Raw genomic sequence first — 14,418 nt, 5'->3', positions numbered from 1 at the left:
GACCAACCTTGTTTGGATGACCTGTACTTCATTCTGCACAGTGAAACTTGTACAGCTAAATTAAAAATAAAATACATTTATGAGTGGTAGAGGGCTCAGAGAGTCAGAAATAAGAGGTAGCTGAGATCTGGACAAAGCATTCTTAATCTCATTGAAAGGTTTTTACTGATGTTTGACAGTTTACTTTTGGGCAAAGTTTATTCTGATTTCTGACGTCAGTAAAACTCAAAAACTGGTTATCAGAGCGACTTACCAAGTTAGAAATTCACCCTGAATCAGATTTTTGATTCAAAGACATGAATGACCTATCAGTGCATTTTCATATGCAAGTGTTAATCCTGGGCTACAGTGTGCATCTGTCAGCTGAATGAAGACGGCCACACTAGCAGCCTGGCCAGTTAACGTTTAATATAATAATACGAGGAATGTTTAGTAGTCAATCCGTAGCTGATGGCACTGTTCTCTTAGATGGAATAAAAACAATAAGTAACCATTAAAAAAATTATACAGGGAGTGCAGAATTATTAGGCAAATGAGTATTTTGTCCACATAGTCCTCTTCATGCATGTTGTCTTACTCCAAGCTGTATAGGCTCGAAAGCCTACTACCAATTAAGCATATTAGGTGATGTGCATCTCTGTAATGAGAAGGGGTGTGGTCTAATGACATCAACACCCTATATCAGGTGTGCATAAATATTAGGCAACGTCCTTTCCTTTGGCAAAATGGGTCAAAAGAAGGACGTGACAGGCTCAGAAAAGTCAAAAACAGTGAGATATCTTGCAGAGGGATGCAGCAGTCTCAAAATTGCAAAGCTTCTGAAGCGTGATCATCGAACAATCAAGCGTTTCATTCAAAATAGTCAACAGGGTCGCAAGAAGCGTGTGGAAAAACCAAGGCGCAAAATAACTGCCCATGAACTGAGAAAAGTCAAGCGTGCAGCTGCCAAGATGCCACTTGCCACCAGTTTGGCCATATTTCAGAGCTGCAACATCACTGGAGTGCCCAAAAGCACAAGGTGTGCAATACTCAGAGACATGGCCAAGGTAAGAAAGGCTGAAAGACGACCACCACTGAACAAGACACACAAGCTGAAACGTGAAGACTGGGCCAAGAAATATCTCAAGACTGGTTTTTCTAAGGTTCTATGGACTGATGAAATGAGAGTGAGTCTTGATGGGCCAGATGGATGGGCCCGTGGCTGGATTGGTAAAGGGCAGAGAGCTCCAGTCCGACTCAGACGCCAGCAAGGTGGAGGTGGAGTACTGGTTTGGGCTGGTATCATCAAAGATGAGCTTGTGGGGCCTTTTCGGGTTGAGGATGGAGTCAAGCTCAACTCCCAGTCCTACTGCCAGTTTCTGGAAGACACCTTCTTCAAGCAGTGGTACAGGAAGAAGTCTGCATCCTTCAAGAGAAACATGATTTTCATGCAGGACAATGCTCCATCACACGCGTCCAAGTACTCCACAGCGTGGCTGGCAAGAAAGGGTATAAAAGAAGAAAAACTAATGACATGGCCTCCTTGTTCACCTGATCTGAACCCCATTGAGAACCTGTGGTGCATCATCAAATGTGAGATTTACAAGGAGGGAAAACAGTACACCTCTCTGAACAGTGTCTGGGAGGCTGTGGTTGCTGCTGCACGCAATGTTGATGGTGAACAGATCAAAACACTGACAGAATCCATGGATGGCAGGCTTTTGAGTGTCCTTGCAAAGAAAGGTGGCTATATTGGTCGCTGATTTGTTTTTGTTTTGTTTTTGAATGTCAGAAATGTATATTTGTGAATGTGGAGATGTTATATTGGTTTCACTGGTAAAAATAAATAATGTAAATGGGCATATATTTGTTTTTTGTTAAGTTGCCTAATAATTATGCACAGTAATAGTCATCTGCACACACAGATATCCCCCTAAAATAGCTCAAACTAAAAACAAACTAAAAACTACTTCCAAAAACATTCAGCTTTGATATTAATGAGTTTTTTGGGTTCATTGAGAACATGGTTGTTGTTCAATAATAAAATTATTCCTCAAAAATACAACTTGCCTAATAATTCTGCACTCCCTGTATAATGGGTCACCAGGCCAGTGAGAACTTGCTGACTTTAACATCCTGATCCAGACTGGTAGTCAGTCTTTTATTATTTATCATCGACTGGAGTTTGGCAACGAGGCACAAACTATCCAGTCAAAATGACCTGAGAGACCTCGCATACTAACCCCAATAAAACAAACAGTGTAAATAAAATGCAAACGCAACTAAGCACAAAGCTAAACTAACTCAAATCAAACCCCTGTCAGCTCTCTGCTGTTGAATGTGTTTTATTTCATGGCCATGATAATTACTGATAGGAACAAATGATTAACATAAAAAACAGCAATATGCATGTTTATTGTTGTAAATGTGTGTAAATGAATAATAAGGTCAGATGTGAGGTGGATAATATAAGCATGGCTGTGGCCCTCGCATCCACACTGATCCGATCTATATTTGTGCTTTCTAACAGACCCACATTTTTTTTCAGAGCAAACTCTGATATTGACCTGCTCACTGCCTGCAGGGTTCCCTATTGACTGGACTCTGGTATTTCAGATTCAGCATCAGGTTATTACATTCAATGTCACCAAGCTCCAGATCTCCTCAATACATTTCTTTGGTCCTACTTACCAATCATTGGACTGCTGATTGGACTAAGCATTTGACAGATTTAGTATTGCAGGACTGTTGCTTCATCCAAATATAAAATTTAGGAGTAAAGGGCAATTCCAGACGCATCGCCTCCTGCTGCGAACTGTGCCGCAGATTTTGTACTTTGGACTGATCAAGCGATACTTCAATAAAGAATATATTTAATAAGGATATCTTAGAGTTACAAAAATATTTTTTACTTTGAAATGTCAAATTGTCTTTCATCCTTAAGATTTTTACAGACTTTGAAGCCACAGCATCAAACTGATTCGCCAAATCTTAGATGCAACATTTACAGTGTAAATATGAAAGCGTCCTCATTCCTTTAAATGAATTCATTATAATATTTGTTATGTCTTTGACAAAATAATTCTCCATTTCTGGTGTATACCACAAATGAACTTTCTCTGGAGTGTTTAAACTCACCTTAGGAAAAAGAGCTTGGTCATTCACAGGGAGCCCAGAGACTTCCCACCAGGGCAGATGGATGAATTGATTTTTTTTTTTTAAACATCTGTCTCCTTTAATACTGTAATGCATTGATCTCAATATACAGTGCCCGGCCAAAAAAAAAAAAAAAGAAGTCATACACAAGACTACTTTGGTGGACCGCCTTTAGCTAAAGGCGAGCATTCACCGTAGCATTGTTTATAATAAGCTTATGCAATCCCAGAAAGTTGATTCTGCTTATCTGGATGCAGCATTTTCAGTGGGGGGAAACATTTCCTCACTCATCTAAGTGACTTATACAGTCCCAGCTGACTGCAGGTTTCCCCAGCCTTATAAACAATACACATGCATAACAATCCAAACCAGCGCCGCTGCATAACAATGAGCATTGAGATTTCATCGTTGTTGATATGCAAACTGCCATGACCATTAATCAATGTCCATGAGTACAAACAATTGGGAAATGGCTGCAATCACTGCACTGAAAGATGTACTCTTAGAGAGGCTTGTTCCTTTTTACATAAATGGCCTCCTTGACTCGCCTCTCCAATGTCAGATTTATTTCAGTTTCAGTTTTTTTTTTGCCGAGTAGTTTTTAAGTATTGATAATGATTGGAGAGTTGAACCACTGAGTAAAGTCTTCAGCAGCACATCCTAAAGATTGCCACTGAGGTTACAGTTTGGACTGTGGTGGGCATGTGTACAAAAAAAAAAAAACTTGTCTCCCTGAATGTCACAGTTGGAGCCTGATGATGAAATCTGCCATGAATCTATGCCATCAGCAAGCAAAAAACCTGCTGATCTTCAGTCAGGAGTCAGGTGACCCAATTTTTTTAGTGTTGCTGAACTCGGACTTGACCAACAGCAGCAACTCCGGATCCTAACAATGCCCCCACAGGTCTGTGGGTACTCGGCATGATAGCTGGTGTGGCTCTAACACGAGGAGGAGCGGCACCTTTTCTAGAGCTTCATACTGACTTACAATATAAAAGGATGGATTAGATAAGCGTTACTACATAGATCATGGATGACATCTTATTTGGTTAGAATTAATTATGAGCTGCAGTTTAGACTCACAGTAGTTAGTCATCTGAATTATTTCACTTCTGTAATAAAATAAGGTTTACACATTTAAATATGAACCTTTTTGGTGCTAATGGAGACGACCTTGAGTATATCTGTTAGGATGAGTAAAAAAAAAAAACAAAGATGTTGGAAATCACTGAATTAGTAACTTGACAGGACATTAGAGACTATTTAGATCAATGTTCAATAAGTAATTTAGGAAAGATGATAAACACTTAATTCAAGCTTTTCAATACTTTTCAATATACAGTTGTCCATTTCGAGTGCTTCCGTTACTACTTTAGCATGCTTTTGTTTTCCAGTGCAGGATTTTTTTTTCTTTTTAAATTATGTGAGAATCAGCCCAGCTAAAGTTTTGTTAAACTATGTGCCGACCACTTCCTGTAACACGGGAGAACATGAGGGAGGGAAAAACCACAGTGTAGCACTTTTATATAATTTTCTTATCACTCGCTGCTGCCTAAGGCTTGAAACGACATAATAACCAATGTGGAGTCCCATAAACAAGTTTAATAAACATTTTTAATTAACTGAGCAGAGCAGAGTCCCATCATTTATTTATCGTTAAGTACCTGCAATTTCGGAATTCTGCAGTTTGACACACCCTGTGGGGACTAGTGCTCAGCACAAGTGGAGGAAATGATAAGGAAAATGGACTAAGGTAAATAATTTCCAATTTGAAAGAAAAGCCATTTAAATGGAAGAAATTAGAGGTTTTATTAAGCTTCCTGTTCATGAAAAAGGTAACTAATAGTTGTTTAGAGCACAAGCTCAAGCACCTAAACTCGTGGTACCAGACTAACTTTCTTATCAATATCTCTAATAATCACTTTAACAGACAGTTATTTTATTCTTTAAATAGACAACTGTCTTGTTCAAACTTATAGACTCTGCTGTTTTTACCTAACACAAAAAAGGGCTGTGAATATTTTATTTGTGATTTGACACTCAGTTACACTAATATACTAATTGATATATTGCTTGATAAATTGATATAGATGCTATATTGATTTGAAATAGAATTTTGTAAGGGCAGTTTCACATTATTTGTTGCTTACAGGCTACAAATAATATGGATATCTGCATATGATGCATGTAAATATCCAGACTTTGCTGTGGCTAAAGCTAGTTAATTACCTTACATGGATGATGACCTCCAGTTTGCAATGGGGAGGTTTGCATTTGAGTGAAATGCAAATTAGCACCTCCAAATCTATGGTCATGATTTTCAGGCAGTAAAAGGTGGTAAATGCATCCTGGGCTGGGACCAAGTTTCTGCCCCAAGTGGACGAGTTCAAGTATCTTGTTCATGAGTGAGGGACTGAGGGAGGGGGAGACTGACAGATGGATTGGTGCAGCGATGCAGATGTTGTACCGGCCTGAATGTTAAGAGAATTCGGCATTAAACCGAAGCTGCTGATTTACCGGTGCATCCATGTTCCATCATCTACAGCCACACGCTGTGGGTAGTGACCGAAAAAAATTATATCATGGATACAAGCAGAGGAAAAAAGGATCTTGGTCCGAAGACTGTCTGGGCTTTTCTTTAGACACAGAGTGTTGAGCTCTATGCTAGAGGAGGGGCTCAGACGAGGGGATACTTCTGCATGCTGAAAGGATCCAGTTAAGATGGTTCGGGCATCTGACCAGAATGCTTTCCGGATGCCTCTATGTAAGGTGCTTCAGACATGTCCTGCTGAGGGGAGGCCCCTGGGCGGACACAGGACACACCAGAGATTGTGTCACTCGGACGGCATAATAATATCTTGGTGTCCCACAAGAATAGCTGGAGTAGGTGGCTTGGAGAGGTGGAGGTTTGGCATCTCTGCTTAGATAGCTGTCCTCGTGACTGGGACTGCGATGAGCAGCAGCAAATGCAAATTGCACCCATCACTTTACACAAATAGGGGACACTCCCAAAAAAGTCTCTCATATTAACAATGGATTTATGGTAGATACTTGAAAATTCAACACGATACAACTTCCTAATTACTGTGAAGATACTAATGATAATTTTCCCCCAGTGCAGAAATATTCTACATATATGAGAGGAGATTGCTCTAAAAACAGAAACCCAAATAAATCAGTGCTTCAAATGACAGAAAAAAACACAGAGACACAAAGAGAACTGAAAGAAATGGTTGCTACACAAAGGGGAAAAAAATCAATGCATTTCAGCAGTTTATACAAGCCTGCCATTTGGGATCTAGAGGTTATGACTGTCAAATGTGAAACAATATCAAACAACAGGCCTCGTAGGTTTATTTTGTACTACAGTTTCGAAATGACTGAAAAGCCTGATTGAAAAAGCCTGTGGAAAAAAAACTGTTGTGAAATTACATTGCACAAGAAAATCAATACAAAAAAGGACGGGTATAATAATCAAAAGCCTTTACAAGTTCGACCAGTGTCCTCTCAGTCGCACCTTCTGAGCCACAGCCTCGTAGCTGCGGTGACCTTTTAAGCCGTTTATGCCTGTGCATAGATATTGGCATTAACATCGTCCCGCTTAAATGAAAAGTGCTTGCTAAGCCAACAACTGCGCTCAGTGAACTGTGCGCCTTGGAGGTGAATTATATCATGCTGGATTACCCTTACCTTAATTTATCTTTGCCAGCTTTGTATCTGGAGACTCTGGCCATCAACAAGGGCAGGGAGACGGCATCCAGCCAGCGCTTCTCATACTTTGGTTCATTAGCTGAGGGCGAAGGGGGTGATGGAGCCTGCGTGGAATACATGAACGATGCGTGAGCTTTCTGCTTCTGTTGACCAAATTCTTTTGATTACTGATGGATGATACACAAGCACCATTTACATGCAAAAGAATTCCCTTCTCAACCAGGGCTAATCAGCTATTTTTGTCTGAAGTTCTCACTGTCTGCTTACGCCAAGCATGTCTGAACTTCGATATACTGAAGTTACAGACTCCAGCTGTTTTCTTAAAAAACATACAAATAGCAACAGTTTTTCTTTCCAAATCAAACCCAATTATTCAATGTAAGTGGTGCAAGTATATCTGGTGCCCCAGATATTAACAGAAATCTCCTCTGTAATCAGGGAAATCACCTCCTGTTGCAGTTAACATGATGAAAATAATCAATAACTTGTATATTGACTCTACATGTAAACTACGTTCACAGTGAGTAAGTTTAGAATAACTGTACTGAAACTAAAAAAAAAATCACTCAGCAGAACCTAAAAATGTCCATATTTTGCTAATGGAGTAAATATTGCACTCTCACTTCTGTAATGAAACCACGTTCTGACTTCAGCACGCATCATAAATCCTTCCCTTCAGTTCTGAAACTGAATAAATCAGTTAGAAAAACCTTTCATTTATTTCAAAATATTCACTTTGAAATTGTTTTGTTATGAGTATAGCAATTGTGTTTGTGGTCAATGATTTTGTGGAATACTAAGCAGGTGTTGGCATCAATTTAAAGAGAACAGGACCCTCCACAGTGTTTGTATAGGCCCAACAGATAAGTGGAAGACGGCAAACTATTTTTAACTTGCTGCTTTTCTTTGGCATTTAGCACAATTAAACCACATGATGTAATCAGTCTTGGTTAAGTTCTTGCTGACTGGATTCTGGACTTTCTAACAGGCCACACAGGTGAGAGTATAAATACTCATGTTTGGTCTCTTCGGTGCCTGGAGAGGAAATGACAAGTTTAAAAAAAAGTTTCTCTTCAGTTACAAGGAAAGCAACAAACTTTGTGCACTCAGACCTTGATTCAGAGAGACCACAGCATTACAGGAAACTAACAAAGAGTGCCTTGTAGTTGGGTTTTAAAAAAAGTTTGTAACTAAACCAAAAACTGTTCCTGGAAAAGAATCTTTGTCCAATTGTATTGGTCTGCAGCAGAGCATGACTCCAGACAACAAAGGAACATGGCACAGTCTGATAAAACTAAACAAACCAGGTATAAAATCTGAAGAGTTAAAGCTTCGTTTCGTTTAGGAACAGAGCAAACAGGACAAACAGACATTCTACCAATCAGGCTACATACAAAGTTTAGATAAATCAGGTAACAGCCATTCTTTGGTGTCTAAAAAGAAGCTGGGGTAGATTTAAGTACGTTTCTATTATCATCTTATTAGCATTCACCTGGGAAACGGTTAGTCTTCCCAGTGTGCCCAGATAAATACTGATTACAGCTGTGTTAATGGAAATGTGCAGCATCGTTTACAAGAGAGAGAAGTTACAAAAACGTCAACTCACTCACACATACTCAAAAACACAAGTGGATCTGCAGAAAATGGTCACATATCAAAGAAAAACGTCCTGTTGACATTGATTAATGACAGAATGAAATTAGTTCTTATAAAAATGTTGAGGTGTTAGGGAGTAATTTCAGGGGAAATACACTTGCCATTTAAATTGATAGGTTTCAGTCATGTTGACCGTGTCTCTCTCAGCTCTCTTTAATGGATTTTTTTTAATAAGTGGTGAGTGCTGGATACAAGCCTCTGGCAAATACAGAAGTGCATTTAGATATTTATAGGCAAAATTAGGCAAATAAAACTAAAATTGCTGTTTAAAAAATGCCTGGTGTATAACAATAATACAATGTGTTAATATGAAAAGGAAATGTGTGTTATGGATACGTGTTGATGGTGGCATTTAACGTGGCATTAAGCGAGTCTTCAAATTACTTTATAATGGACTCCAGAGCAATTCAGCATTACCATAATGGTCAGTGCAGCTCGCTCTGAATTAGTCTGTTCAGAAGAGGAACGAGCATGAAATGTGTATTCAAAATAGTTGTGCTTAAGTTTTCTATATGACGAAAGTTTAAGGAAAAACGATGATGGCTGATTGCTGTACACCGCATACCTTTGAAGCATTATACCTATAACGAAATGCACTCCTCAGCTATGTTACTGGGTGGTGCGGTTTCACCATCACCACCAGCAGCCTGAGCTGTTCGTACAAGCCAGGATGGATCCATGCTTTCATATTGTGTATATAGTTTACTCAAAATTCTGACCCCACCATCTGTATTTTGTAACAGAAATCAAGGCTCATCAGACCAAACAACATTTTTCCAGTATGCTGTTGAATTATGTCAATTTTTAGCCTCCGTTTCTTGTTCTTAGCTAACAGCAGTGGCGCCTGGTGTTATCTTCTGTAGCCCATGAGCTTCAAGGTTAAAGGTTCTGGTTCTTTAGAGAAGCTCTTCTGCATACCCGCGTTGTAACAAGTGATGTCCTTTCAGCTTGAAGCAGTCTTGCCCATCTCGTCAGACCTCTGACAAGGCATTTTCTCTCAGAACGGCTGGAGCCTATCCCAGCCAAGAGGCTGATATCAAGTCTATGTATTAAGTATAGCTGAGTGGCAGGGTACACCCTAGACCCACACCCTAGGCCAGTCTGTCACAGGCCTAACACAGGGCACGCACATTCATACTTAGGGGCAATTTAAGATCACCAACTTTCATATTTTAAAATCTTAATAAAGTCTGGGGAGTTTTAAGCAAATGTATTTCCCATTAACAGTTAAAAATCAATACAGATGAAAAAGCCAAACAACCCTTAACTGGAGGAAGAAACTAACAATGTTTGTGGGAGTTTGTCCATACAAAAGCTTGCAAGGAATCTAGCAACTGAACACCAATTCCTGTCATGAATATAGAACCATTGATATATAGTGACTATGTCAAATAAAACATATGATCTTTATTTTTAAATGCGGGCAGTGTTACAAATTCTGACAAGTAACTCGCCAATAAGATGGGAGGAGTCAGGAGGAATAGAAGAGAAGACTGTTTGTGTGCTGTTGGAATGGAGATCTGCATTTCCCAGAACAAAAGTGGTTCAGTAGAGATCCCTGTGGTACATCAGTATTAATGTACACAATTCTTTGTGTTCTTTGTCTCAATTTTTGGTAACAATGTCACCATTCACAGTGCAGTGTGACGTTAGATCATTGAAGAACTCATTGGCTATACTGATCAATGCAGTTTCAAGCCATCTTTTCAACAGTTCTTCTGGGGTTGTCTGAAGTATAGTCTAGATTTTGTAACAATTTAGGAATATTAATCTTATGCAAACACTTATGACAAAATTGCTGAAGCAAATGTTTCCTACTGTTTTTAATTTTGGTCTATCATTACTATTGGTATCCAAGTAAGAATCGTGCTTTTGCAGCAAAAAAAACCACCAGACTGTAACATAATTAAAATGCCTCAAATTGTTTCAGAATTTCAAGTTCTAATGGAGCTTCTGACTGATCTGCTGCACCAACAGTCATTTATTCTAAATAGTCCTGCAGCAAAAAATGTTGACAAAAGCTTTGACAGTTGGAAGTATGCCACATTTAAATGCAAATCACACTATACTTAATGTGTAATCCATCTGTTCTTCATTATCTAATGAGTTACAAGCTTGAGGATCAACTGAGTGAAGCAGAGTGAACATCAAACAGTGAATCGTTCCTGAAGCCAAAGATTATCCGTCAGCACAAAATCCCAAAACTCCAAAAAATAATCTGATGTAGTCCCACTTTATCATTGCATGCACAGTAGAGGAAGGCTTGTGTTCACAATGCGAGAAACCAAATCGCCTACCTGCCTTCCTCTGACTTTGAAATGGCTGAAGATGGAGCATTTAAATAGCCGCTAGGTGGACTGCAGTCGAGAGTGAACGGCAGAGGAAAAAATGCCCACCTTTGCACATTGAGACACATCATTGCTGAACTGCAACATGTCGCATGCAGACCCCTGTCAGCTCGCCACCAGTAATAGCAACATTTCTAAAGAAATTATCATCCTCTGCTCCAATTATGTCAACCCCGAACAACATGTTACTTAACTCTCAAGTGGAGCTCTGCAGAGAGTAGATGAGGTGGTAGGAAATGGAAAACTATCAGGCTGTCAGAATGGATTACACTGACAAAGCACCTGCCTCTTCTGTGGAGCTGGAACAGAACCTAAAGCCACAGCCAGTCATTCCATCACGGATACTGATATTTGAGAAGTGTCATGAACTGAGAATAATTATTGGAAAGGCTAGTGAGGACAAAGCTCAGTAAATTTAAGAGGACATTACTAAAATATATAGGCACAGTTCTCTCCTTTCAGCTTAAAATATATTATCAGCATTTTAGTACAGAAAAATATTTTATGTACAGCAATGTAGGGCGCAAAAATCAGCAAATTATCCTGAAGGAGTCTTGACTGTCTAAACCATACTTCTACTAAAACAATGAATTAAAAAAAGAGGAAGGAGAAGGGTGCTGCAGTGATTTCTGTGTGGAGTTTGCATGTTCTCCCTGTGTGTGGCTTTTTCCAACCAGTAGGTTTTACTGGTAATGATTTTTTTGGTAGCTCTCTAGGCTTATTCTGCAACATATCCCAGCTGCCATAGGATGAGAGGCAGGGTACACCCTGGAGAGCTCACCAGCCCATCGCAGCGCTAACACATAGATGCTAACACTTATGGGCAATTTAGAACACTAATTGTGCAATTCTAATGAGGATGAATGGCATTATTTGGTATGACCAACTATATTCAGACTGTATTTTTCTGTGTTCATAAGTCCATCAATTTTGACGAGAGCCCCAAAATCACTACCTGACATGTAGCTAAAAATGATGACAGAGTGTCCACTGTGTTTTACAGATGTTTGTAGACACCATCTGTTGTAACTCTCTGACTATTTGAATTAATAAATTTAAAACTCAGATTCACCAGTCCCTAAAAAATCCTTTTTGCCACTGATTTTCACTTCAGTTCTTGTGTAAACTGCGATACCTCAGCCTTTCCTCTGTATTCTTTCAGGCTTAACCTTTTAAAGCCAAGCGTATCATATTTGATACATGGGTTTTTGTGAGTTTCTCAGACTTAAAAACTACAATGAATGGCACAATACATTTTTAATGAGCACAAAATATTACTACTCCTGCAGATCAACTGGACAAACTTCTTCAGGTCCTCAAGGACACACGCGATCCTTAGAAATGCCACGTTTTTGGCCAATAGCTTTTTGGGATTGACCTTGTTGGTGCAGAAATAATAATTTATGCCTTTCAGACCATTATCTTTAGCATTTTTCATAGATTGAATTAAAGAAGTGGTAACAAACTGTGTTTTACTGACAGGTCGGTAATAACACAGTGCCTGAAGATAAAATTTAAAGGTGGTTTTTTGCCAAGTTCTCCATCATTCAGAGACAAACTACTGATTTGTCCCCTGAGTTGGGTGGCTTTTATCAGCTTGAATGATTAATAGTTCAGCGGTAAGTTGCTTAACAAACCACATTGCTCTGGAAATTGTAAGGTACAAGGACTGGACTATAAATGTGTGTAAAAGCAGTCAATGACCAAAGACAGTTCTTCAGAAATCCTGGAGAACTATTGCTTAAGATCATTTAATAAAATACTGGTGGCCACCAGTGCTACCCCTCAGTCTCTGAGTAGATGCACAAAGTCTCAATTTGATAATCCTACATCACCTCATTCAAGTTATTCAATTAACTGTCGAAACTGGTTGTCCATGCTGGCCGGCTGAGGGGTAATATATAAATAAAGAAACGATGAGTGGGATTCCATAAAGCAAGTAAAATTAGTCTCAAAATAATCTAAGAGCTGATTTTACTCAGTCTGATGGACTGATGGAGAATTGGCTGAACCACCAACCATAAAACAGAGCAATCCTAGAAAATGTAGCTTAAGGTATTATTATTATGTGCATCAGTGACTCAGCACTGCTGCACAATGCTGGAAGCAAGGCACTGAAAATAAGTCTTGTAAATCAGTTTCAGCTGAAGCCAAATTATGTAGTTTTTTAAAAAAAATTAAATGGTCGGTTTTTGTTGTTAAAACAAATAATGGACTCGTACGTGACATCGTTCCACAAGGAGAATGAGCTGGTGTTCATCATTGCCACGTATTATTGCAATTCTTCTGTAAGGAATTTGTTTGTGTACCAACTTTCCCTCAACTTGGCTTCACGAATTTAACTTTTCCCACATTTCCAGGCTGAGTTTTGACAGTGAATTCAGCAGAATTTAATGTAAGAGTAAAGAGCAATATGAACTCAAATAAAGGCAATGTCTTTTCTGACAAGAAAATAGGAGCAGCATGCTCCTCACCCCACCGTGCCCCTGGTGGCTGCACAGGATTCGGGTTTATTGGGTGTGCTGTCAGTGAAGAAATTGCAGTCTCTAACTCTCGCCACCATTTCTCCCTGTGTGATTGTTGAGTGTTAATGAAAAATGTGAGTCTAGATAAAAGTCCTCTCTCACAACTGTGGAACTCAAAAGCATTTCCTGTTAGTGCTTTGGAATGTTTATGTGACAAAATATCAATTTTGTTGGAAAATTGTCCCCTTTTGAAACAACATATGGTGACGGTGCTCATACCTTTTTCTTACTATCGAAAGGTCTAAGACTGCTCTTTCGTTGATGGATGTCATCAAGCATCAAGGTTGTCATAATAAAGGAAAATAAAATACACACTCTTAGCTTGGCCATGACATTGGACAGAAACATGATGTGGAATGTAAAATTAATGTCACAGTGGTGGGTTAGACCGTTTTTGTGGCCATGCTACGAACACTTTTTTCCACAATAGCATTGCTCTGAAATTGATGCATCTTTTCTATAACTTCTGTAGGCCCCCTCGATTGCTTTTTTTCTCCAATTCATTTTGGAGAACAAGATTAGAAATTAGTATATGAGGGAGTCTGCTCAAGTCGAAGACATAGTTAGGCAAGGTTGAGGGTTTGGGACACGTGCAGCAGAAGGCTAGTGGATATAATGGACAAACGATGCGGAATATGGAGCCGTGAGTCAGGAGGTAAAAAGGAAGATGACTGCGTTCCTGGATGTAACGAAGGAGGACATGCAGATGGGGTGGTGTGACAAAAGAGGTTGCTAGGAATAGGGTGAGAGGGAGGCACCCTGAAAAAAACGATGAAATCTATATGGGGATTTGACTAAATAAGTCTAGTATGCACTGTCAGCTCAGTTTTGTTGTCCACCTCCTGTAAACAGAAATACCTGAACCTTTAGCAGCTTTAGTCAGTGGTCTGTTTTGTAAAGTCTAAGCAGAACTGAGAGAGGTTAAAATGTCATGTAAACCACATGACAGAGTGTGCATTTGCTTTGTAGTGTAGTTCATCTGAGGCCGACCTCATGCTTAAAGAACATTTCCTTTACAAACCATTTCATATGATGCTACTGAG

At 39.3% G+C, this 14,418-nt stretch overlaps 1 protein-coding gene across 2 annotated transcripts in view; it reads right to left on the bottom strand.

Annotated features, from left to right (window-relative positions):
* sntg2 (syntrophin, gamma 2) overlaps positions 1-14,418 on the bottom strand; it is a 102,386-nt gene that overhangs the window by 39,929 nt on the left and 48,039 nt on the right. For both annotated transcript variants that reach the window (XM_005947541.3, XM_042214151.1), the window contains exon 9: positions 6,826-6,950. In XM_005947541.3, the coding sequence (XP_005947603.1) occupies positions 6,826-6,950 (125 nt within the window). The remainder of the gene's footprint in view (positions 1-6,825; positions 6,951-14,418) is intronic.

The sequence above is a fragment of the Haplochromis burtoni genome, unplaced genomic scaffold (genome assembly GCF_018398535.1).
Source record: "Haplochromis burtoni strain Fernald_Lab_line unplaced genomic scaffold, NCSU_Asbu1 Contig_523, whole genome shotgun sequence".
In the NCBI taxonomy this organism is placed as follows: domain Eukaryota; kingdom Metazoa; phylum Chordata; class Actinopteri; order Cichliformes; family Cichlidae; genus Haplochromis; species Haplochromis burtoni.
Note: the sequence above shows the minus strand (reverse complement) of the source record. Positions and strands in the feature narration are given on the sequence as shown.